General features: G+C 35.6%; 1 protein-coding gene across 2 annotated transcripts in view; it reads right to left on the bottom strand.

The window, feature by feature from the left end:
- The window catches only part of LTBP1 (latent transforming growth factor beta binding protein 1), a 510014-nt gene that overhangs the window by 42463 nt on the left and 441513 nt on the right, over positions 1-26038 (bottom strand). For both annotated transcript variants that reach the window (XM_036749323.1, XM_036749324.1), the window contains exons 25-26: positions 6344-6469; positions 2913-3056 (exon numbers count right to left, since the gene is read on the bottom strand). In XM_036749323.1, coding sequence (XP_036605218.1) covers positions 2913-3056; positions 6344-6469 — 270 coding nt within the window. The remainder of the gene's footprint in view (positions 1-2912; positions 3057-6343; positions 6470-26038) is intronic.

Genomic DNA, 26038 nt, shown 5'->3' with positions numbered 1-26038 from the left:
GATCTATGATTTGATATAATGTAGGGGAAATGGAATCATATTAATATGACATTTGCATTATAAATAAAATAAGACATGAAGAAATTATAGTTAAACTGAAAGATGCCTCATAAATTTCCTTTGAAATTAGTAAATGTCATTTTACTGTGAGCGCAAAGGGAATCTGAAACATCATTTGGGGACGCTTTGCATCTTGCTTTGCATTTCTCTTGAGGAATATAAACAAGATGATCCTCATTAAGATAATTTTAGCTGATGTATCAAATCTACTGCAGAGAAGAGAAACTCTACAAAGAATCTGATAATGTCATTTCATCTCAGAGCTGAAAGAGATCTCTGATGTTGTCTAATTCAAGTTAAACCTAAGGAAAAAGCCCTTCTGTACCAGAACTGGCACATTCTGATATCTTGTATATTTAATGCAAGGGTGGACATAGGGGAGGATAGAAAAATATGTGGAAAAATGTGGTTACGGGAATTAAGAAATGAAAAGAGGCTCAACATACAGGTATGAGTAGCATATCCAGAATGAAAACCCAGGTCCTCCAACTACATGTCCTTATACCATTACTGCCCTCCTGGAAGAAGAAATTTTTCTATGACCTTCATCTTTCTCTCCTGAAATAGGCCAAGATATCATTCATGTATCTGAATTAAAAAATGAGAAAAACATTTACAATTTTCAAAATATAGGACAGTTCTCCTCCTTCACTGTGCAAAAAACATTATCCCTAAATGCAACATCAAAATAATCTCTGCCAGGTGAGAGGCTATCTTGAAAAATAAACCATCAATGTAAAATTGCACCAAAGCACTTATATTGTTCCCTGAATAGACCAACAACTTCTTACTGCTGACCTCACTGCCCCCTTTTTTTGTTGATCTTGACTAAACATAGGATCAAGTAGTTACCTAACTTGATTTTTCACAGTGTGTAATGAACTTCACCCAAACACAGAAATGCTTCCCCTTCAAAGGGAGTCCTCATGTTCCTTGAGACACAAACTAAAAAAAATATAGAGGCTTATCCAATTATTGTAGGAAATTTTGGTGTTCCATTCTAAATTCTACAGGATACATCTTAAAGTAAGTCTACATTCATAGCATCCTTCTGACAATTTGTTTTAAAAGAAAAATATTTTGTTTGCAAATTATATACTTATTAACTTAAGCACACTGTAGCTTTCTCCTTCCCAAGTACTTATAAACATGGTGAGCTTATTGCATGCCATTTCAGGATGCAAAGTAAGTATTCTCTGTGGAGGTACAATGGGGAAAAATCATGGATGAAATCAGCTGGAATTTAGTAAAAAACTAAAATGATCTTTTTTCCCATTTTTATTTACTTCAAAAGACCTTTTGACCTGATGCTTCACTTAAAATCCAATCAATCTAAGTCTATACAACACAGAATAAAAATAAAAGCAAGCAGCTGGACCAACTTATCTGAATAGCTGATAAATCTCCCTACACCTTTGGGCCCTGAAGATATGACTGATGCAACATCTTGAAAGAATGACAATATAATCATGATTCCATGAAGTTCTGAGAAAAATCTAGGTTTGTTACTTGGCTAGCAGTATATACTGTGTTTAGTTTAATGAAATCTAAACATTTTTCTGCAAGGGTATTAAGTGAGGTGGTGGTTGTTTTTGCACAAAGTAATAAAGGGTTCTTGAGAGAATCAGACTTAGTAAGATGAATGATCATATTGAACTAAATCAACAATCACACATTATCTTCATTATTTAGAGCTCTGCAGAGCAGGTCTTAATTAAAAAACATTCTAGTCATAAACTATTTGCATGCTAACCTATTTGATTATCTCATAGATTTGTATACTCATCTAACTGGCTACATCTGAAAGTAAACTCAGAGGTCATTTAGTCCAACCTCTTTCATTTTTCAATGCATAAACTGAAAGACTGGGAATAGAGACTGCATGGCATAGAGTAGACGGAAAGTTGGCCTCAAAATCAGGAAAACCTGGGTTCAAGTCCCATAGAAAGACCTAGAGAATTTAAATGAGTTGAAGAATGTCATACAAATAAAGAGAGGAAAGGGCTTAGGACTGTGACTCAAGTTAGGTTCTAGTGTTCTTCCATTACACAATACTGTTTCAAGGGGTTGGTGTGTCTTCCAGGAAACAAATGACCTGTTACAAAAAGAGTGATGTGCTAAAAACGAACGAGTGCTGAACTGGAAGTCAGATTATTTCTGAAGTACTGTGTTCAGTTCTGAATTCCATATTCTAGGAAAGAAGTAGATAGGCTGGAACAAGCCTAGGAGAGGGTGACAAGGATAGTGAGAGGATCAGAGGCCATGCAACATAATGATCTATTGAAGGAGTGGAATTTTGAGATCAGAGAAGACCTAGAAGGACCATGATAATTATCTTTGTGTATCTGAAGGGCCATCATTCAGAAAAATGCTTAGACTTGTTCAGTTTGGCCCTGGAAGGCAGAAGTAGGACAACAGGTAGAAGTGGTAGAGAGAGGTAAATACAGGCTTCCTATAAGAAAAAAACTTCTGAACAATCAGAGTAACCTAAAAGCATGGTAGGCTGCCTGGACACTAAGTTGCTTTCCCCTTAACAAGAATCTTTAAGCCAAGCTGGGTGAACACTTAGAGATGCTTCAGAATCAGTACTTGATTGGCATCCAACATTCTGTATAGCTCATGGATTCTGTGATCCTCCAAAAATTTAAATTCTAAAAGCAAATTATTTTCCATAAAAGTATACCTACTTATATAGGTTAACTGCCCCTTTGGTTTAATCATAGTTCAAGTTCACAGCTCTTTCTTATTACTCTCAGGCTTTTTTGCATAGAAAAAAATATTATTGGTGCATCATTTTAGGCCCATGAGAAAAATCCTGCTACTTATTACATACAAAGCCTTCTTGACTTTACCTGTTGAAGATCGGGAGCGACACTGTCCAGTCATGGGGTTATATTCCTGGCTTTCATCAGGGCACATACAGAGGAAGGATCCTTCTACATTTTCACAGAAGGCTTCACCACATACTCCACTAAGCATTTCACATTCATTCACATCTGGAAAACAAAAGACAAATTGATTTAGATGTGCTCTTCATTAGTGATAGTTCCTTCTTTTTACCAGCTAAACTCGTGCCATTATGAGTTGCTGAAAATAGATGGATCCCCAATGAGCAATTAAAACTGGGCTGTCCATGATTTAAGCAAAGTGGACACCTAAAAATGAGGTTATTATCTGTACTGTAAAGGAACCTGAACACTCAAAGAAAAAGTTCTAAATCACTTCTTACATTCCCTACTTATGCTAAAAGATAAGGTTTTAAAAGACTGAAGATTCTATTCAGATGTTTGGAAGCTCAGTCCCATAGATACTGAAAAATAACATAGAATTTTTAAAGTTTCATAAACTTTACTGTAGCTCCCTGGACTTTTTATCATGATGACTTTTATAAAGTATGAATTTAAGAAGCTGCTTTTCCATAATTTAACAATGTATACTTCACATAACATTCAGGTTCTATTTCATTTGAAAGCTAGCTAGAAACTAATGACTACACAAAATGGACATAGGTTAAATAAATAGGGCCAAGAGATTATTTAAGTGATTTTTCTTCTTCTTATTTACCTCTCTTGATTTTTCATATGATAATTTCCTTTAGCTAATCAAATTCCTTTTTCATAGAGTAAAAAGTTTACAAAGAGTATTCTTTATTCAAGAATTATGAAATTACAAAGAGCCACATAAATCTTAGGTCTCTGACTGACTTCTTTCACAATGGAATCATACCCATAACTTTATTTCCATTTTACGCTGTCTCTTGAGCTTATCCAAAGAATTTTTATTAATGAATAATCAATTCAGCAAAATGTGGGGCCAACTTTTTAAATGCAGATGTGCTTTGGCCATTACACAGGCACAAAACTAGTTCTATGAGCAAATCCTGAAGCTATCCTTGCAGGATTAATTGGGAACTCAGATTATCCAAGCCATTCAAAGAGGAAAAAAGGTGTCTAGTTGCAATTATCTGATAATTAATTCACTTTTTATACAACCTAATAGCCTAGGTTTACCTAAAGTAGAGTTGCTGTGGTATGAAGTAAAGTGGAGATTCAGCTATGTGGACAATTTTATATGTAGATGTCATACTGTCAAATATATTTTAGTGCAGAATTAAAATTTATTTCAAGTTTTTTTAACCACTATTTCAAATCCCAGATACTACTTACCTACCTCTCAGCATATAAAAAAAGAAATTTAAAGTTTTGCTTCTTCATATATAAAATGGAAACAATGTAGTTGCTTTATTTCACAAGGCACTCATTCATTTATTTTTTAAGATTTTGAATTAATTTAAAATATTTAAATTCAAATTTTTTCAATTAAAATTTAGTCAAAGTATTTATTGTTGCTATTAATAGTAGCTCACATTTATAAGTACTTACTTACCATTTTTTAAAAATTTAATGAGTGTTTATTCAGGGCTAGAGCAAAGTGCACTGGAAAGGCAGACATACAGTTTGACCCCAGGACCCCACAAAGACCTATAGCAATAGTTTCACCAAAGTAGACCCAGCAATCCCTTCCAGAAACTTCCCAGACAGGTCCCTGACCAAGTTGCTAGGAAATAAGTTATTTAGGAAAAGAATGTGGCAAAACAGAGTATGGGGAAGAAGCTACCTTCATCCATGGACCCTGTAGTGACAGTATCATTCTTTAATAGGTTGAATCTGGTAGCCACCCCAACCATTTGTAATCCTCAGCTAGGTCAAGGTAACAGAAGAGCTCAGGTCCAAACTGGATTTAACCAAGACCAAGAAGCTCTTTTCTAACCAAAGCAAATATTAAGGACCAAATAAACTCATTTGAGCCAGATTTTAGAAATATTTATCTTTAGTAGGTCAATGGTACTTAAGTACCATATACATATGAGCTATTATTAGTAACAATAGTAACTCAAGTTGGAACAGTTCAACATTATGTAACCAATGAGGAAACTGAGGCACAAAGAAGTTAAGCATTCTGTCTAGTGACAGGTAGTTTAGTCTCAGTGCTAGGAGGAAAACCAAGGTCTTATAAGTCTAAACCCAGTATTCTTTCCAATACAACACAGTTCAAAATCCATTTATTTATCTATACTTGGGTACCAAACTTCAAAGAAGAACTATATTGCAATTCTATATTGATTTCTTAGAGTGAGGCAAACTTAAAAGAATTAAATTACTCATTTAATAAAATCTAAAACACATACATGGCTTCCAAACAATGGAATTTATGTATGAGGCCTTTGACTAAAAAACTCCAAACCATGCATTTGTTACTAGAAAATGAAATTTCTAAATAATCCCATAAAATTAAGTCAGTATAGAAGTGCTATTACCTCAAGGATATACCTTGAGATTCCAGGTTCATTTAAATGGTAAATAAACTAAGGCTTTCATTGCAAATTTCCAAACTAAAAATTTAATGAATCCTACTCATATGCCATCCACCACTATGGCAAAACAACAAATCTTTTCCAAATGTGAAAAGACAAAGACAAGTGTTTAGTATTTCATAGAATTGTTATATTCTATAATGCCAAACTAATCTTTTTCCTTCCATTTACATAACTTACTATGAATAAGCTTTGTAATGAATATAGCTTCAAGAAATCACCATCTGCCAAACACTCAGTGATAAACTATATACTTATTTCTGCAGAAGCCTATGCTATGAGAACATATTCCAGTACATCTGATAATATTCAAGAGACTTTCCATTACCACCAATCCCAGAACCCAATCACTAAAAAAATCCATCTACAAAATCATGTGTCATTTTATAGGTGTCACTCCTGAGAAACAAAACTATTACCAACATTCTTCTTTAAATATAGTCCCCAAGGAGGTGGGTAAGACAGCCAAGCCCTACCATACTACACTATATTTCTGGTAGGAGGTACTACACAGCTCTATTTATTCCACTAAGAGTTTAAGCAGAGGGTCTACTTAAAGAAAATGAAACAAAATAATTTTTTAAAAGCAATTCAAAATTGCTTGACTTTCCAAAAGCATAGATCACTGCATTTTGTTTTAAAAAGAGAGAAACAGAATGACTCAACTAATTTGACACTCCCTTTCATGCAGTCTCTAGAAGAATGTACCGATTGAATGAACACATCTGTACAAGGTATTTGGTTTGCAGGAAGAGATTAAGATTAAGTACTTATGGAACAAATATATTTCAAAATGATTTGTTGATTAAATATTGCCTAAATGACTGGGAAAAAACTAGTCTTTTGTTAATAACACAAACTTCTCTCTTATTGGGGGGTGTTTTTTTTAAAAGAATTCTAAAAACTCACCCACACACCCTTGTCCATCCTGTGGGGCCTGAAAGCCCTGATAACAAAGACAGCGGAAGGAGCCAGCTGTATTGTCACAGAAACCATGACTGTCACAAATAGTGTTGTTTACACATTCATCAATATCTGCAAAAAAGACATGTTCATGTTAGAGACAATAGGAAGGCAGTTTAACGAACATAGTATATTATTAATATATAATATACAATAACACAACAGAAAAATTATGCATATTAATACATGCGTGTTATTAATATGCACAAATATAAAATGAATGCATGTATATGATAGCAATGTTTATGTAGATAAACATTTACAAAACTTTAACATATAAGTAAAACATTTTGCCTAATATCAGGCAAAATTTTTTCCAAGGAAAAATATTCATTTTGCCAGAAAAATCAAAGCAATTGTAATTGTCAGGGTCAATATTTTCTAAATGTTTCCATCGATAATATTCCATGGGAGTGCATTTTCCCAGTGGACATATGTGCAAATATTATTGGTACAAATGTTTCTAATTCCTAGAAACTGTATACCAGAGGCTTTTGCATCTACTTTTAATATTTCATTTGTCCCTGTAGACATTATCCATGACATACTCTAGTATGAAGAGTGAAGTAGGCAGAACTAAGAGAATGAGAATAATATAAAGGAAAGTAACACTAAAATATATTAGAACTCACTAAACTGCACTGATCTATCCTGATGCCACAGGACTGATGATGAAGCTTACCTCTGTCTTCTAGTGGGTTAAAAATTCTGAGTGAGATATAGACTGCATGACATTAAATGCTTTGGTTTACTTTTGTTTTAAGGGAAGGTTCTATTGGCATGAGTGAGAGACAGAATTGGGAAGTAACAGTTAGTGAGGGTGGGGGGGTGGAATAAAAATCATAGGCCAAGTACATAACTATGAATAATTATGTCAATAAGAACTTAAAACAAAAATCGAACAATTATACAAACTCATTGCTGGTACAGCTATAACCTTGTTCAACCATTTTGGAAAGTAATTTGGACTTGTATAAAAAACTGTTCTTATTGAGATTCTGTATAATACATTGAAACAAATGTTTTGCCTCCTACTCCCAAACTGGACCATCCACTATTCCCCTAAACACTCTATTTTCTTGTGTGCCTTTGTTCTCATTGTTAACTGTGACAATCAAAATCAAAATTATTCTTTAAGGTCCAGCTCAAATACCACCTTTTCCATAGGCAAGTTACTTGACTCCACTTAGTCTCAATTTCTTTATCCCAAAATGAGAGGAATGGATGAACTAATTTCTCAAGTCACTTCCAACTATACTAATATACACTATACTCCTATGACCCTAAGCTTTCCCTGATTCATCCAGCCAGAAGTAATCCCTTCATCTTGGATAGTATCTATAGTTACTTGTGTAGCTTTCTGCTTTTCCCTAATAAACTGTTAGCTCCTTGAGCACATAGGCCATGTCTTGTTTATCTTTGTATCCTTCAGAATGTCTAGGCCAGAGTCATCACAACGGAGCCTCAATAAATAATTACTGAATTGAATCAACTGCCAGGAGGGAACAGTACCATAGGAGTAACCATTCCATGGGCTACTGCTACCTTTAGACATTATGAAATTAGCGAGTGTCAAAGGGACCAGGTTTTGCATATGATAAAGCCTGGGAGGGATTTAAAGGGACCTTGGAGATCATCTCATTAAATTCAATCATTTTACAGATAAGAAAACTGGTACTAGGCATTGGCAGGTCACTTGTTCCAAGTTCAAGTGCTAATTATCAGAAGATAATAGATTTAGAGCTAAGAGAGACCTTAAAAGTCTAGTCCAAGCTACCATGAAACCATTTTACAGACGAGGAAACTGGAGTCCAGGAAGGTTAAGTGACTTGCTCCTGGTTAAAGACAGAATAATAGTAAGTCAACAAATATCTATTGAGTATCTGCTCTCTCCCTGACACCAGGCTAAGAGCTGGGGACACAATAAAAGGCCAAAGACTGTCCCTGCTATCAAGAAACTCACAGTCTAATGAGGAAGACAACATATAAACAGCTATATTCAAACAAGATAGATACAGGATGAACTGGCGACAATCAACAAAGAAAAGGCACTGCTAGCATTAACGGCAACTGGGAAACGCTTCTTGTAGCAAGGGGCAGAGCCAAGATTCTGACTCCAAACTCTGCACACTACACACTGTAGTAGGCTGACTCCACAAATGTAAAGAGCAAGGTAAAGTGATGTAAAGGAAAGATTCCCTAAATTACTTCAGGACAGAGGCTGGAGTATTCTTAATTCTTTCCCCTAAGTTCATAGCTTATCTGTAAAGGATTTCATCAACTTAGAGGTCTCCACCAATACAGACTGAAATTCAAGTCTATGATCTAGTTAAACAATTCCTAAGGTGTATCCTGAAGCACTCAAGGATCAAAAAACTTGTGTGTCCTTGGCCATATACTTAGCCTTAATGAGGCAAGCTCTGAATTCTGAGATTCCTGACCTCAACCCCAGCACACTGTCCTCTACACCACACTATCTCCCTCCTTGCTCTGAGACATTCAACTGCCTATCTCTAAATATTTTATATATAATCACAGGATTTGCCTGAAATGACTTGATTAAAGTAACATCTTTCATGCTCATCCAGAAATGTTTATTTTTTATATAAATCACTTGGATGAAGACAGAGAATATGCTTATAAAATTTGCAGATGACACAAAGCAGGGAAGGACAGCTAATACAACCAGATACCAGAATCAAGATTTTAAATTATTTCAACAGGCTAGAATGCTGGATGGAAACCAAGTTGAAATTTAACAAGGATGAATATAGTCTTGTGTTTAGGTTAGGAAAACGAACTGAACAAAATACAGAATGAGGGAGACCTGGCTTAATTGGCAGCTAAACATTTGAAAAAGAAAATGAGGCTTTAGTTGTACAAAAGATTCATACAAGTGTGATGCATTTAAAAAACACAACTAAAACTAAACTATTCTAAAATAGCATTAGTAATAGTACAGGGTGAAAATTCAAGGAATTAATATTCTGTTTTCTACGCTAGTAAAGCTGTAATTTACAGTAAATTGTTGAGTTTTGGGTGCCAAGTTTTAAGACACTTTGACAGAGATGGCATCTAGATTGGGGCATCTAGGATGGCAAGGGGCAGAGTTTGTACTGAGGTGTGAGCAAGTATCATTTTGCACACCTACTGCTTACTATGCAAAAACTAGTTGCTAACACACCTCTGAGGAGCAGTCTCAAATTTCTGTACATTTGATTTCATATCAGCGGGGGAGCTGGAGAAAGGAGAGGAGTTTGGGGCAATAAATGTGAGGGAGTAAATGCAATGAAAATTTGTGACAACCCCCTATCACAAGAAAACAGAGATATTTTAGACTATGGTACAGTAGAAAGAAAATTGCATTTGCAATTAGAGGACCTGATGCAAAATCCCAAAGGCAATTCTAATTCCTTTATAGTTTTTGGGATTGAGAGTAATAGTAATTAACATAGAAGATTTAGACAAGAAATTGTTTGGATTTGTAATAAAAAGGAAAAAAAAAGTAATCTGGCCTCCTGCTGGTGAATAACTATTTAGCAAATAATGTTTTATAGAAGTAATGTAAGGGTTAGCAGTTTTGTATTGTCAACAGTGAGCTGAGGTAATGTCTAAACAAGGCTACATTTGTTTCATATCTAACTAATGACCTAAATGCAAAAAAGGCAATTTGTTAGTGTTTTCTTTGATAATATAAGTCATCTGATGTTGTTTCCCCATTACTATTCTTTCCTATATCCAGGACACTGCTTTTATTAGGATTAAAATTGTAAAAATAAACCTGAATCTTTTTGGCAATACATGATCTGTTTTAATTAAAGCATTAATGTTAACTGGAATTTAGAAGATAAAACTCTTTCACATACCAACTTCACACTGAATCATTTCCCAGTTTAACAGGATATATTTTTTCCTTTTTGCTTGAACTTTCATATTTTTCTAATAATATTAAATTAATTCTGTCTGAAGCTTTATTAGCAATCAGCCATGCATATCACTACCAAATGCTATCCGAAAGATGAATGCTTTTCCAAATTCATAATAGACTGCACAGATGTACTAGGCAAGAGAGTGTATTGGCTGCTGATTTTGCATAGAAATGATTAATATTTATATTTTCTTAAGCAAAGGAAACAAACATTTTGAAGATACAAGAGGAAGAGGAATCACAAGAACCAAGGAAACAAAATTACTGATTGGGTTCTTATAGCTGGAAAAAGCTTTAGTTCTAGTATTAAGAGACTTCAATTCAAGTCTTAGACACTTGCTAGCTATGCAACCCAAGGTCTATCACTTAACCCCTCTGAATCTCAGTTTGCCTGCTTATAAAATGGGGATGATCATATGTGCACTGTCTTCTTCACAGTGAAAATGCTCTTTAATAGAAGTGATAATGATGATGAAGCAATAGGATTACTCCAAATATCAGAAAGAACTATAGTGTCAAACATCTGTACATGCTTATTTTGAAAGTGACACTGAATGACTGACATGCCCCAAATCTGGCTGGTCTTGATATTTGTGCTATATGGAAGATCATGCTTAGATGCTTTTCACTTACTGTCAATGGACAGTGAACTGAGGGCAGGGACTTCCCCACTTTTGCTTTTCTATTTCCAGTGTCTAGTGTAGTGCCTGGCACAAAGTAGATTTTTGTTGGATCAGCATTCCTGATGGTGATTGAATCACAGGTTGGATCAAGAAAAAGTTATTTATCATCAAAAAATATATAGTAACAAAGACCATACCTGAGGCAGGTTTCATAGAAAGGTACCTGGCCAGCAAAAGTTTCATTTTTGCCAATCTACAAGCATTTATTAAGCTCTATGTGCCAAGCACTGTGCTAAGAACTAGAGGTAAATGGATAAAAAATGGAGCAATCCTTATTCATAAGGTACCCACATTCTATCATTGCTTCACTGAAATGAAACTTGGACAGATACAAAAAATGGAGGTACCTAAGTACCATGATGTTCTTACTAGGGCTAATGAGCTGAAACATTTTCTTACCAATTAAATAATTTAAATCGTGATCAAAGTCTATAATAACAAAATTAACAATAAAACAAAGGTATACATAGACAGGTGTGTGCATATAAATTTATGCATTGTAAAACATGCATGTTTTATTCACTGTAATTAAATAATTAGTTTCTTTTCTCCTTGGACACATCCTTTGTTTTTTCTTATATCTATTTGCATTATTTAGTCATTTTTAGCCACATCTGACTTTCCATGACCCCATTTAGGGTTTTCTTGTCAAGGATACTGGAGTAGTTTGCCATTTACTTTTTTAGCTCCTTTTGTAGATGAGGAAACTGAGATAAACAGGACTAAGTGACTTGTCCGGGGTCACACAGCTCTATAAGTCTCTGAGGCCAAATTTGAATTGTGGAAGATGAATCTTCTTGACTCCACTCTATCTACTGTATCACTTAGCTGCCCCACTTCTATTTTCCAACCCAGTATCCATTTTACTCCTTCTAGGCAGGATTTATCTAAAAATAATGAGAAAAATTTCATTAATAACACTACCCTCTTATTACAGGGTCACCGCAGAGAAGCAAACAGTAGCAAAGAGAATTACATTTGGTTTTTGCCTCTCCCGCAGGAAACCTGTATAGGTATAGATAAAGCTGGAATTCAGTGTTATTCCCTTCTTTTAGATATTTAAAAAAATCACCATACTGATATTTGCATGCTACATGAGCAAGAGCCCCAAGATGGCAGACCTGAAAGTGAAGGAACTCTGCTATAAATCCAAAACCCAGTAGTTGTCAAGTAATTCTTTCTCTGTTAAGCCGGAATTTAGACGACCTGGCCTTTACTTTGGGACCCATCACTTTGTGACCTTTAAATGAATCATTTCACCTCCTGTTGCCTCTCCATCCCAAATATAGAATAATGGCATAGTGCTTTGAAATCAATGTGCAGAGGTAAAGTAAACTCAGAAGAAATGATATTGGTAAATTGGATCTCAGTCTTTTGGAAGAAAACTCCACCAAGCCAAAAATGGTATGAGTCTAAATATTTAACTGGAAAGTGTCGTGCCCACTGATTTTCTCCATAAAAAAGGAAATGACCCACTATTTCAGTCCAATGCTTGCCAACCATTTGGAATAAGTAAATAATTTGGTGCCCGAATTTTGAGAAAGGAGGTCCAAAGGAAAGGGGTTTGCACTGGAAGAAATTTAGGATTCATACTTCAATGGAAATACAGTATTTACTTTCCTTACTGAGAGGAAAGGAAGCCAATTTGGAGGCAGCAAAACCTAGCCAAGAAGTTGGACTGAAAGCGATTAAACTGGGGGAGAAGCTGCCCAAAAGGAATTAAAAGACGGCATGGAGACTGGCCCAAAAGAGATTAAAGTGACAGCAACATACCAACACAGAAGAGAAGCCAGTGTTGATGAAGGATGAGCACAAGGGGGGAAATCAATTCTAATTTAATCAATAGGAAATTAAAAATGATATTTGGAGAAGGTCCAGAAAGTATAATGGGGTATGGAAACATATTTAAAATGGTTCAGTGAGGTCTGGCAGCAATGATGAGGTTAGAGAATATGGATTTAAAGCGTAATGGAAAACGAGGTTTTTCTCCCCCCTCCCTTCTGGGAAATGGACATGAGCCAGAAAATAACTAAAGATATCCTGTCGCAAAGTTTAACTAACCTTCTCCTTTCTAAAAGAGGACTAGGAGGAAAAAAAGAATTTCAGAGCCTTGAACTCTATAAAGTAGAGTATTCAAGAGGTGAATAATGGAAAATCAGCAATCAGAAAGTCTTAGACTTAAAATAATCACAGACCTATCTTTCTCACTGTATCTTGTAACTGATAATTCCTCCAGAACTCCCTGATTTCAAAGGTATCTATTTACCTTGGTTTCATGGGGGAACATTTTAAATGATGGTCCTTCTCTTTTATCTCTTTTAGTATCTAAAGAATATGCTCAAGGAACCACAACAAAAATTGGCCCTGGATTCAAAACTGTGGTTTATTGTTCATCAGGCACAGGAGCAGTTTAAAAAAAGTCCACTCCACTAGAACTCACCTAAAGACCTGCTCTGAGTCTATCTAGTGAATATTTGGAGATAAAGAGGAGAAGGAGAAATAGAAGCAGCAGTGGCAACCACAGTAGTAGTAGCAAGCTGCAAAAGTAGTAACTTAAAGTATAGATGAATTTTTAAAAAAATTAAAATCAGAATATCAGAATTGGAAAGTGCCTCAGGGACCATGCAGTCCAGCCTGTAGAAGAATAAGAATGTTTGCTGCAGCACGCATGACAAGTACCTAAATGGGCAAAACAAGATGCATGGATTGACTTACTATTAGAACTATTCAGAAGTGGAACGAGCTGCTTTAGGAAGTAAAGGTGATGATCTTCAGATAAGAGTTGGAGAACAATTTATTAGGCATGGTAGAAGAGCTCTCTTCTAAGGAATATGTCAGACTAGTAGGCTACTGAGGTTCCTTTTCAACTCTTGACATTCTGTGATTCTATTCACGCAGTTTCTGTTTAAAGTCAACAGGGAGGTGGCACAGTGGATAGAGAAGACCTGGGTTCAAATTCATACTCAGGCATTGACCAGCTGTATGACCCTGAGCAAACTACTCATCCTGTTTGCTTGTTTCCTCAAATGGAAAATGGGGATGATAATAGCACTGAACCTATGTTGTGAGGACCAAATAACATAATATTTGTGAAGTGCTTAGCACAGTTCCTGGAATGTAGTAGGAATTATATAAATATTCATTCCCTTTTCCTTAAAGACCCCAAATAATTGGGAACTCATTGTCTCCTGAGGCACCCTATTTCATTTTTGGATAACCCAAAATGTAAGGATGAATTTCTCTATGTGGAACTAAAATATGGCTCTGGGCAATTTAGGACAGTAAATTTAGTATTGTAAAGGGCCTAAGAAACTATTTAATCCAAACAACTTGTTTTACTGATGAGGAAACAAATTCAGTTGATTGGAATTGTCTGATTCCAACTATTGTTCCTAGTTCTGTCCTCTCAGGCCAAGAAGTGCCAACTAAACAAGTAAAATAGTGTTTATAAACATCTTAAACTATGAATGAAGGTGAAATTGAATATTCATTTGAGGGAAATGTAACCTTATTCTAGTTACAATATATGAAAGTCAAGAATGAAATTTTGGAATATATTTATAACTGATTTAGTCAATAAAAGATGTCAAGATGTATGAGAACTATCTTGACAGGCTGATCAAGCAATTAAAAATTAGGAACAAAAGAGGTTTAATGATTTTCAAAAAATTCAAATCTGAGAGTTTATAATTCATGCCATAGTAAAGTGTTTCTTTTAGTGATACCAACACTTTGAGAAAATTCTTTCTCCATTTCCTCCCAGTGGTGTGGACTTGAGACTGTAGGTTCTCAATGTTTATATCAATGGAGCATAAAACCTAGGCAGTCTCCTCAAATTTTAATGGCTTTAAAAAAGAGTCTGGCATCTAATCAGTCTGGCTAAATGCTGAGAGATTTGGAAATAAAAAAGGTTCTACCTTGTCATTGCTGATGCTTGGAATCAGCAGCTTCTTCAACACTGATTAAATGCTGCACTCTTTAAAAGATCTTTCCTGATCCACTTCAAAAAAATTTTTTGTTTACTATGTATATACTTTGAATGTGCTTATCTGAATACACCTTACTTCCTTCCATTAGAATGTAAGTTCCCTGAGGGTAGGAACTATTTCATTTTTGTCTTTGGATTCCTAGTGTCTAGGACAGTGACTAACCACATAGTAGGTGCTTACTTAGTCCTTGCTGAACTGAACTGAGTTGTAATGGTGAGATTTTGGTCATAATAAGTCATGAAACCATCTACTAAGTATGGAATGGATTTGATGTTTGTTAGTAGATGGGGTTCTCACATGGATGAAGTCATAGATCTGTTTGATATGTTTCTCCCCTAATAAAATGTAAGCTCCTTGAGGGTACTGACACTTTCATGTTTTTCTGTTTCTCTGACACCTAGCATAGTATCTGGCATCTAACAGCTGCCTGATAAGTGATTTTTAATTGAATGATTAAGTATATCAACCTGACACTTAGGAAACTAGAAATTTTTGTTTTAAAAGTAACTACTTTACTGAATAATAAAATGACAGGGAAAAACTTGTAGCTACCCCTCTTATTATCAACTATTATTTGATAATATACACATGGACATACATACTTATATATATGTACAGGCACACTTTATGCTTTTTGTGTCAAGATTCATGACACTTCTCTCAATTTTTGTCAGAATTCAATATTCTTTTTTTTGGGCAGGGCAAGGTGGTGGTTCAGACTTATGATTTTTTTTTGGTAACTTCCAGTGAACAAACTTCCTCTGCCAATACCTGCTCTGTATCCTATAGTCTTAAGAGGATCCTTTGGAGCACTTAGAGGTTATACAACTTACTCAAGCTCACAGAGCCATTATATATCAAGAAGCAAGACTTGAACCTAGGTCTTCCTAGTATTGCCTGTAAATGTTTAAAAATGTATTCCAACTTAATCGAGTGTTTCAGAAAACAAAAATTTGTCCAGACAAAAAAACAAATAGCCCCTCAATCCCAAGTAAAATCTTTAGGACAGAAAGATTCAAAAATTAAGTTATTACTTTGGTTACATGAAAAATAAAACATCTCTCAAATATGAGTATTCACTCTCCTGGAAGAGATCACAATCTACCTATGCCTTCTCATCTTTTAAAATTATCTTACCATAAATTTTCCAAAGAAGAGCTACTCAAGATTTTAGAGCATCTTTAAACATTCTGGAATAGCAGTATGGCACAAATGGGCTGTCCATTTGTTATGTCTCATTCTCATTCCATGGCTGGCCTTTTTCTGATTATACTTTTTCCTGACAATATATAGTTTGTAACTGATAATATGCCACAGGTCAGGTGGAACCATTTTGAATTATATGATTGCACTTTGGATCCCCTTGATTTTGATTATTCAGAAATCATAGAATCAGAAATCATAATGCAAGTCATGCATTAATAAGATCACCAGGATAATATCGATATTTAAAAGATGAGTTTTTTTTATTACAGCATGTTTGAGATCATTGAAGAGCCTATATAACTTTCAAAATTAAGTCCAGCTTTCTCTCCTCCTCCTTGCAATGCAAGGCCCAGATAATAGTCTATCTGTAGTACCTGCAGAAAATCTATGTACCAAAAGGCTGACTCAAAAGAATGTCCATTCAAGTTCATGTCAAAATCTGAGCAAAACACATTCTTTGATCATTTGGAATACCTGGTCACTTGAATTCAAGTGTAGAATACAAGAGAAAAAAATAACTGGAAAATATAATTTGGAATCATGAAAAGACTTAGTATTTTCCAAAGTAGTTAAGGTGATCAAAATCAATTTGCAAAGAAAAAGCACAAAAAATTCTAAAACTATCTCAGTAATTACTCAAAAAGTAAAGGAGAGGCACATGCTAAATATAAACAGGCCATAAAACACAAGATATGCAAAGAATTGTGTGGGAGCAGTGGAGAAAGAATAAAATTTTTAAAAAGCCCAGCCAATGTGCTGCTGCCACAACAAAGGATAGCAATGGAAAATCCAAGTTCCCTATTGCTATCTATGTGCTGTCAAGTTCTACAGGAAGGTCCTCTCCAGAGGATTTATAAGAGGACTTCAACAACAATCACAAAGGAAGGGTAAGCATGGATGGGTTGCGTTTTAATTTGTTTGGTGGATTACTTATGGGTGATATCCCAAATTGACAGACATATCAAATCTCATTTGGGAGGGCTTTTAGTGATTTGGACATCATACAATCAGAAAAATAACAAGCAAATAGGAACAACTGGAGAAGCATACAATGAATTGGGAATAATCATAAAGCATCTTCCATTTAAACCCTATGTAAAACATCTTTTATGAATAGTAAGAACTTCTGACAAGTCTATATCTCCTTGTTTTATGTCTCGCAAGTGAATGGTTACTTTTTTTCCTTTTATATTTAAAAGGAAGGCAGACTGCCATGTACAGTCCCTCATTTGGATGTGTCTGGAGCCTTGGAAGCTTAGTTATCCAGCCTTCTCCTACAAATGGACCTTGAGAGCTTGTTCTAGCAGGAGAGGGCAGATACAAGTAGACCCTTGACTGAAGAATGGTACACTGCTATCAGCGAAGGTCAGCCTCTTTGACTGAGCACACAGCTTCAGGAGGGATGTGTGTGGAGTGATAAGCCAGATCAGCTGAATCAGCCCTGGCAATCAATCGGGTGACAGATGTTGCAGTCAGATCCTCATATCCAGAATAGTTACTTTTTGACTGAATCCCTAAAGGAATACTATATGATCTTGAAAAATGCATGGAAAATAACCATTTTAGAGGATAGTTTTGAAGTTATCATTTGCCGAAGGATTTTTTTCTTTTGTGATAAAAGTAAACAGGATTTTAAAATTCTCTTCTCAATTTTGTAACTGTGAATATGTGATTTGCTATCAAAAATCATCTGTATTTACTTTCCTGATTTTTTTTTGTAAATTAAACACTGGATACATGCACAATCTGTTCATACACGTTTTACAGAAATAAGAGAATAGGCAAATTGGTCAGTGGTTGTTGATATCTTCTTCGGTTGCTTTTTTCTGGTAACAATATCATCTGAAAATTTCCCCCCATTATTTTGGCACATGACTCTTTTTGACATATCTTGGAAAACTCATCCCTTAGGTCATTAAAAATTGTGTCTCTTCAAGACAACATCTTCTTTGTATTTTTGATCAAGTCCAGCTTCTCTTCCAGACTTCAGTTCCATTGTCATCAAATATGAGAATGGATTCTTGTAGAAACGCTGACACATATGTTCAATTTTTTGTCTGTTTCTTGTACTCGATCCAGTTTTGTCTATAAATAATCTTGGGATGATCTGGTTAAATTCGGTCTCATGCCAAACAGTGTGAAGGCTCAATTTCGACTGCTGCTTTTTGTTATTTTGTCAAGTGATATTGGTCATAATCCTTCACCATCCTCCTCTATAAGCTGGATAAATGGCTATGTATTTCTAAACCAGTGTTGTCTTTGGCTGCTGTACCTCTTTGCTTGGCAAGTTGATCAAGTGTGTGTTGACCAAAATGGTTTCTGGGTTCTTTTGACTTCTGTAGTATGGCAACTGCTATTCATCAGACTTCTCTTAGAATGGTGATAATCAGGTTCAATCCATTCATTTTAATGCATTTTTCATTCTTCAGAGCCAACAGTTCCATTAAAATAAATAATCTGTTCTGTTGAATCTGTTCTGCTTATATAGTGTCTTTTCATCTAACTTTCCTCCTAATTTAGAGTTGATTTTGAAACTTTCTCTGTAATTGCCATTGAATTTAGTGCATAAAGATTTTTGATCTTGAAATAGTCTCATGTCAATAACTAATCATATCAAGTTGACATTAAAATGTTCATCAATTTCATTTTTGTGCTATTATTCAATGCTCACTCTCTCCAGTGATTTCCAATTCTCTTCTTGAAGTGAGTAGTCACACTTTTCAGGTGCTGGGTTTTCTGTGTAGTCTACAAGCCTTTAGAAAGGTCAAAAGCTTGTAAACTGGTGAAACATAAAATGGCAACCAAAAAAAGAAACAAAACTCAAGAGCAAAATTCTGCTCTCAAATACTCATGGGAAACTTTTAGTAGATTGCGCCTTTAAAATTTTTTCTTCAGGGAGAAAATGTTTCATTGACGTTACTTTTTAATATTATTGATAATTCTCAATAACTTTCCCCACTCCTCCCCAAAACAACCCTATCTTGTAACAAAGAAATACAGCTATACAAAACAAATCGACATGTTGACCACGTCTGGAAATATGTGCTTCATTAGACACCTATAGTTTACCAAATCTCTGACAATTCTGTTGTGTTCAGTGATTTCACCAGCTCTTCATGACCGCTTAGTGGTTTTCTTGGCAAAGATACTGGATTGACCATTTCCTTCCCCAAATCATTTTACAGATGAGGAGCTCAGGCAAACAGGGTTAAGTGACTTGCCTGGGTTCAGGGAGATAGTAAGTGTCTGAGGCTGGATTTCAACTCAGGAAGACTGATCTTCCTTGATTCTACCCCCTGCACTCTATCCACTGAGCCACCTAGCTGCTCCTCTAACAATAAATAGGAGGAATATTTTGGGGTTAACTCTTTCTGATCATCTGAAGAATGAAGAGTTATTACAAGCTACTGCATTTCTCACAAGAAGTTAATTTTAATTTCATAGAATCCTAGTCATAGAGTTGAAAGAGACAACAAAGGCCTTCCTAGCCCAATTCTCTCATTTGACAGATCAGAAGTACGAGATTCAGAGAGGAGAAGTAACTTGACTGACCTGGTATTTGGAGTCAGCTCTTCTATTTATTCTTGAGTGAGTGACTCCTCCCCCTTTAAGACTAAAAGGCCCCTAGAAGTGATAGGACTTAGAACTAGAAGGAACATGAAAGAATATATAGGCTAGTCCCCTCATTTTACAGAAATGGAAGTAGAGGCTACAGAACCTATTCCACTGAGATACCTTACTGTTAATCTCAAGTTCAATAGGTCTCAAATTGAACAACATTGTATTCTTTTCTCAAATGGATCCTCTTTCTAACTTACTTCTGATATCACCATGTGAAGAAACATAGGAACCAGAACAAGGAGAAATGATGCACGTAAATGGAAGCAGAAATAAATGTGTGATTATATATCAAAGTAAACTAACACCTACTTGGTCAGAAATATTCTGGGAAACAAATCACAAGCCTAGCATGGAGTGTTTTATAAGAATTATGTGGGATTTCAATTATTGTGACAGCTCTTAGAATATTCTATCTTCCCAAAACAAAGCAACTAAAATTTTTTGACTTGCCTTTCCATAGTTTGTCCTTACAGAAGAGGAGAAGCAAACTAGAGGAACTTTTTACCTGGATCTAATTCTCACCTAGAAGGAGGAACTGGCTTCTGGGGTGGACATGACGAGAATTCCATCTTGGAATTTGTGATCAGGAAGGAAAATCAGGTATAAACTAGTGTGCATTCTAGCTTGGGGAAGAGTAGATTTCACATGGTTCAGAGAATGGATAGGTAGGATCATATGCACTAAAGATGATCCAGAACAAAATTCTAAAGACAAAAAGGAAGAATTACAGTGAAGAGGAAAAAGGATAGTTGTCTAAAGACATCTTAAAAATTCAAGGTATTATCTTTTACTCTAGATTGACTTCCTTAACATGCCTTCCTTTTTTATCATTCCCTGTGCCCACCCTCCACCTTCTTTTACCTCTTTCCCCTCCTATTTCTCTACTAGCAGTTACATTTCTATACAAAACTGAGTGTGTGTGTGTGTGCATATGTGTGTATGTGTATGCATGTGTGTGTGTTTATGTGTGTGTATTTTTCCCCCATTCTTCTCTCTTTGAACCAATTCTTATGGGAGTGATGGGAGGGAGGAAGCATTGCCTACCACTTCCTGTCCTCCCATTTCCCCCTCCATTGTAAAAGCGCTTCCTTGCAAGCCTGTTTTATGCAAGAAAAATTTCCCCATTCCCCGTCTCCCAGTACATCCCTGTTTTTCAGCCCTTCTTTTTTTCTGTGCGATCATTCCAAATATATTCACATCCATGCCCTCTGTCTATGTAAACTTCTTTTAATTCCCCTAATGATAGTAAAGTTCTTAGGAGTCACATGTATCATCATATTAGAATGAAAACAGTTTAGCTTTATTGAGACCCTTGTAATTACTTTCATGTTTACCTTTTTGTGTTTTTCTTGAGTCGGGTTTGAATGCCAAATTTTTCTATTCAGCTCTGGTCTTTTCATCAGGAATGTTCTAAAGTCCTCTGTTTCAGTAAATATCCATTTTCCCCCTACAGAGTTATACTCAGTTTTGCTGAGTAGCTTATTCTTAGTCACATTCTGGAAAATCATATTCCAAGTCCTTCACTCCTTTAGCATGGAAGCCACTATATCTTGCATGATCCTGACTGTGGCTCCGCATTATTTGAATTGTTTATTTTTGGCTGCTTCAAGTATTTTCTCTTTGACTTAGGAGCTCTTTTAATTGGCTACAACATTCCTGGGAGTTTTCATTTTGGGATTTCTTTTGGGAGGTAATCAGAAAATTTCTTCCATTTCTGTTTTACCCTTGGGATCAAAGATACAGGGCATTACTGGTCATTTCTTGAAATATGATATCTAGGCTCTTTCCTTGATCATGGCTTTCAGGTAGTACAATAATTCTTAAATTATCTCTCCTCAATCTATTTTCCAGGTCAGTTTTTCTTCCTTTGAGATAATTTACATTTTCTCCTATTTTTTTCATTCTTCTGGTTATATTTTATTATTTCTTGATGTCTCATGGAATCATTAGCTTTTACTTGCCCAATTCTAATTTTTAAGGAATTATTTTCTTCAGTGAATTTTTGTGACTCTTTTACCATTTGGTCAGTTTTGTTTTTAAAAAGATGTTATTTTCTAAATTCCTTTGTACCACAACTCTTTTACCAAGTTGTTAATTCTCTTTTCAAATTTTTTTTGCATCACTCTCATTTCTTTTCTCAATTTTTCCTCCACCACTCGTATCTCTTTAACACTTCAGGAAATCTTCTTGGGCTTGGGTCCAATTAGCATTTTTCTTTGCAGCTCTGGTTTTAGTTTTTTCCCCCTTTCACACTTGTCTTCTTCTGAGTTTATGCCTTGGTCTTCCCTGCTACTACAGTAGCTTTTCATGGTTAAATTCCTTTTGCATTGTTTGCTCATTCTCCCAGCCTATTTCTTGATTTTGAACTGTATGTTAAAATTGGGCTCTGCTCAACTAGGAGTGGGGAGGCATCATCCTAAGTTTCAGACTTTTCCATGCTGTTTTTTTCAGAGCTAGTTCTGGGGTCCTGCCAGTTTTTAGTGTTTCCAAGGTGGGGTCATGTAGGGAGAGGTATGGTCTCTGCTCTCCTAGTCTGCACTCTAGTCTTTACCCAGGAAAGGTCCCTGGTCCCCTTCTGCCACAAGCACTAGAGCTTCTCTTTGCCTTGGAACTGTGACCAGGGCCTCTGCTCCCTTGTGACTGACACCCAGCATTCCTCTCTGGCCTGGAAATGCAACCCAGAATTATGTACGGGCAACAGAATTTCCAGTGAATGTGAGCAATACCCAGTGCCAGCAAAAGGTCCCTTGTACTCTCTTTCTGACCAGTAGTCTGACCCCTTATTTCCAGCTCTGGACTGAGAGCTCCCAAAGATGCTGCCACTATGTGTGAGAGCTCCAGACAAGTTTCGACTATGGTGTCACAAACTTCTGCCAAACTCCTAAGTTTTCTTAGGTCAGAAAAATGTCTCACCCTAACCTTTTGTTGGCCCTGCTGTTCCAGAATTTGAGCTGAGGCATTATTTTGAAGTTGTTTGGAGGCAAATGTTGGGAGAGTTCAGCTGGATTGCCTCTTATTTACTATCTTGGCTCTGCCTCCTAGAATGCTGGTATTAAAAAGGTGAGTCTTTTATTTCCAGGAGAAGTTGGGTAACATTAAAAGGAGTTTTGCAGTTTTCTGAAAGTAATCCAAGCCATCCTGTACAACTGTATAACCCTATGTTATAAGCCAACAATAATTAGTTGTGATTTTAAAATAATGTCGAGTTTAAACTTCAAGACAAGTTTAATTATTTAACCACTTTGGCGGAGGTGGATCTATAATATTATCAATATAAGAAAATTCCTGGTGTAGTAACTTCCTCTACTAAGGCAGATCAGAAATTGTTCCATAACTAAAAGTCTTAGAGAGTTGCCTGGAGGGTTGGGAAGTTAAGTGACTGGTCAAGGGCTACCCAACCATTGTGTGCCAGAGGCAGGACTAAAACTCAGGTTTTCTTGAAATTCTCTATCCACTATGCAACACTGTCCCTCTACTAAATACATTTTATCACAATAAACACATGTATAATTAGTTTGGAATTTTGCATGTGTTTATTCTGAATAGTTATTTTGTACAATTTTACCATTGCTCCTGAATCATCACAGTTACACATGATGAGGTCCTGAATCAGGGTGGTGACAGTACCGGAGGAGAGAAAGAAGCATATGTGAGAAATGCTGTAAAGATAAAATAGAGAAACCTTGAGAACAGATTGGATAAAGGAGCTGAGTGAGAGGGAGAGTGACAGGTAGTGATTTGGAGGAGAGTGGTACCCTTGGAGAGTACTAAGGAACGTAGGAAGAGAGAAGGGGAAAAGATAATGAGTTCAGTTTTGATCCTATTAAATTTAAGATGACTGTAAGACATCCAGTTCAAGATGCATAGGAAAAGAATTGCTGGGTGAACCCAAGCACACTCATTGCTTGCCCTAAGTAACATCAGCAACAGTGACAATGTCAATACTTAGGTCTCTGAAGACTTGTAATTTTGATAATTATGGCAGCCATATATACAACTACGATCTGTTATTCCAGACCCTTGCTAAAAGGCTAGTTCAAGCAAAAAATCTTGGAAGCTGAAGAAAGTATGCCATTTTCCTTTAAGTGGTTCTAAAAAGTAAACTGTCACACTGGTCTTCCCTTCTTCCCACATCAATGGCATAGGTGGTCCAAGAACACAAAAATGTAGTTGATAGGAAGAGCAGCAGGATTTCTGAATTTTTTGGTGAATAAAAGTTCCCAAGATCATAGCTCTAGTGTTGGAAGGGACTTCACAAGCCATCTAATTTGCATTCCTCATTTTACAGATAGGAAAATTGAGGGCCACGGAAATTAAGGAGAATGGAGTAGTAGATGTAAGCACTGCAGGAGAAGAGAGTATCTTACTCTTTTATTTGCATTCCTAGAGCTTGGTACAGGGCCTGGCATGTAGCAAGTAAACATCTACCAGTAAGTGCTTACTAACTGATTAAGTGACTCATCCAAAGTGACACAGCTAGTGACAGAGCTGAGTGTTAAACCCAAATCTTCTAATGCCAAACCTAGCCTTCTTTGTATGGACTAGAGATAATTTACTTTGATTTGTAATTTGCTCCTCTTTACAAATAACAGGAAAAAGTGCCAGCAGAGTCAATTGGTCAACTATGAGAAATGTGGCATAATATGTCCCTGTGATAAAATCAAGGAGTCACGTTCACTACATTTATTCTAATTATGGTATAGCTTTTGTTACCTCGTATCCACATCAATCAGGAGCCCAAGAACAATCATTCAATATTTTATCTGCTAGTCACTTAACAACTAAGTTTGGAACCATTATGATATCTTAAACAGCACAAATAGATAATAACCTTGAAAAGTCAAATTTTTAACCAAAAAAAGAACTTTGTTGATAACAAAGGATTGGCTAAAAGAGATACTCAGGGAGTATGGGTTCCATTGGTATGGTCCAGCTATCAAAATATGGCATTCAGGATAGACCTATTCATAGATTTCACTCCTTCATAGTCAAATGTAATATTTCTTGGCTTCCATATATTGCTTACTTATCCTTCTAAAGAGAATTTTCGAAGTTCTAAAACTTTAAAAGGTCAGAAGTGATAAAATCTTAGGATGGGCTCTTGAATATTTCACGATTGTGAATTTTATAAAAAAACTTTGATATGCTGAAGATAATCAAACAACTCATGGAAAATCTTTACTCCAAGTCCAAAAGGAGTCTTTTCCAGAAAAAATATCCTCAAATCTCTCCCTAATGATTTAAACAGCCGTTTGCACTCATTTTTGCAGAAATACATTCTTAGAAGTAGTTAACATGAAGAAAAGAAGCCTTTATAACTGGAAGCCACATCCTAGATGGCTATATGGTCTTAAAAATTTTTTTTTTGTTTTGCCTTAGAAATAAGCTAAATTTCCTTTTTCTTAGAAACATAAGATATATAAATAGGACCTCATTACCTTTTTAGGTTCAAATCTGAAAGTGTCTTTCCTAAAATTAAAAAATGATAATGTTTACTGCCAGGTGTAAAATAAATGAGTTATAACTGTGGCACAGAACTACTAGTATCCTACTTGCCCCGACCAAAATTTTAAATATTTTTTTTTCTGGTGCTTGATATAAAATTTTACCTCTAAGCCAATAAAACCACCAATTACTTTTGGAGCATCATCAACTATGGCTTCAAAATTTTCCTTTTATGCTACATTGTTTATAAAAAATTATACTTCAGTCCTGAGAATAAACTTCTTTACTCTTTTTTACATCCTCTGACTTGACTAAAGTTGGCTTTACTGTTTTCCTATTTCTTATGAAAGGGAAATTAATTTTAGAAGTTTTGAAAATATGTTTTCTGGTTTTAGGACCTTCTCTACTGTTAGTAGACTCTGGGCGCAGTTGCATAGTATTAGTGTATTACTGGGACATATGGCTTTTTAAAAGTTTTATTATCTGTCTGCTAATTTTCATTTGTGCCTTTTTCTTTTTAAAATAACTGAGCAAACATTTTTTACACATAAAACATAGCCAAAACTTTGGTAGAACCAACTTCTCTGGAGATCTTAAAAACATGAAACACATCTGCATTATTTTGATGCAATTCTACTGAGAGTCAGTAGGACTGCCCAGGATTCATTCTAATTTGAGAAAACTGGTATGTACTAAAAAGAGATAAGAATAATGGAGCTGAATTTGCTTAGTAAATTGGGAAGAAGGAACTGACTTTAAGTATTTTTGG

The sequence above is a fragment of the Trichosurus vulpecula genome, chromosome 3 (genome assembly GCF_011100635.1).
Source record: "Trichosurus vulpecula isolate mTriVul1 chromosome 3, mTriVul1.pri, whole genome shotgun sequence".
Taxonomy (NCBI): domain Eukaryota; kingdom Metazoa; phylum Chordata; class Mammalia; order Diprotodontia; family Phalangeridae; genus Trichosurus; species Trichosurus vulpecula.
Note: the sequence above shows the minus strand (reverse complement) of the source record. Positions and strands in the feature narration are given on the sequence as shown.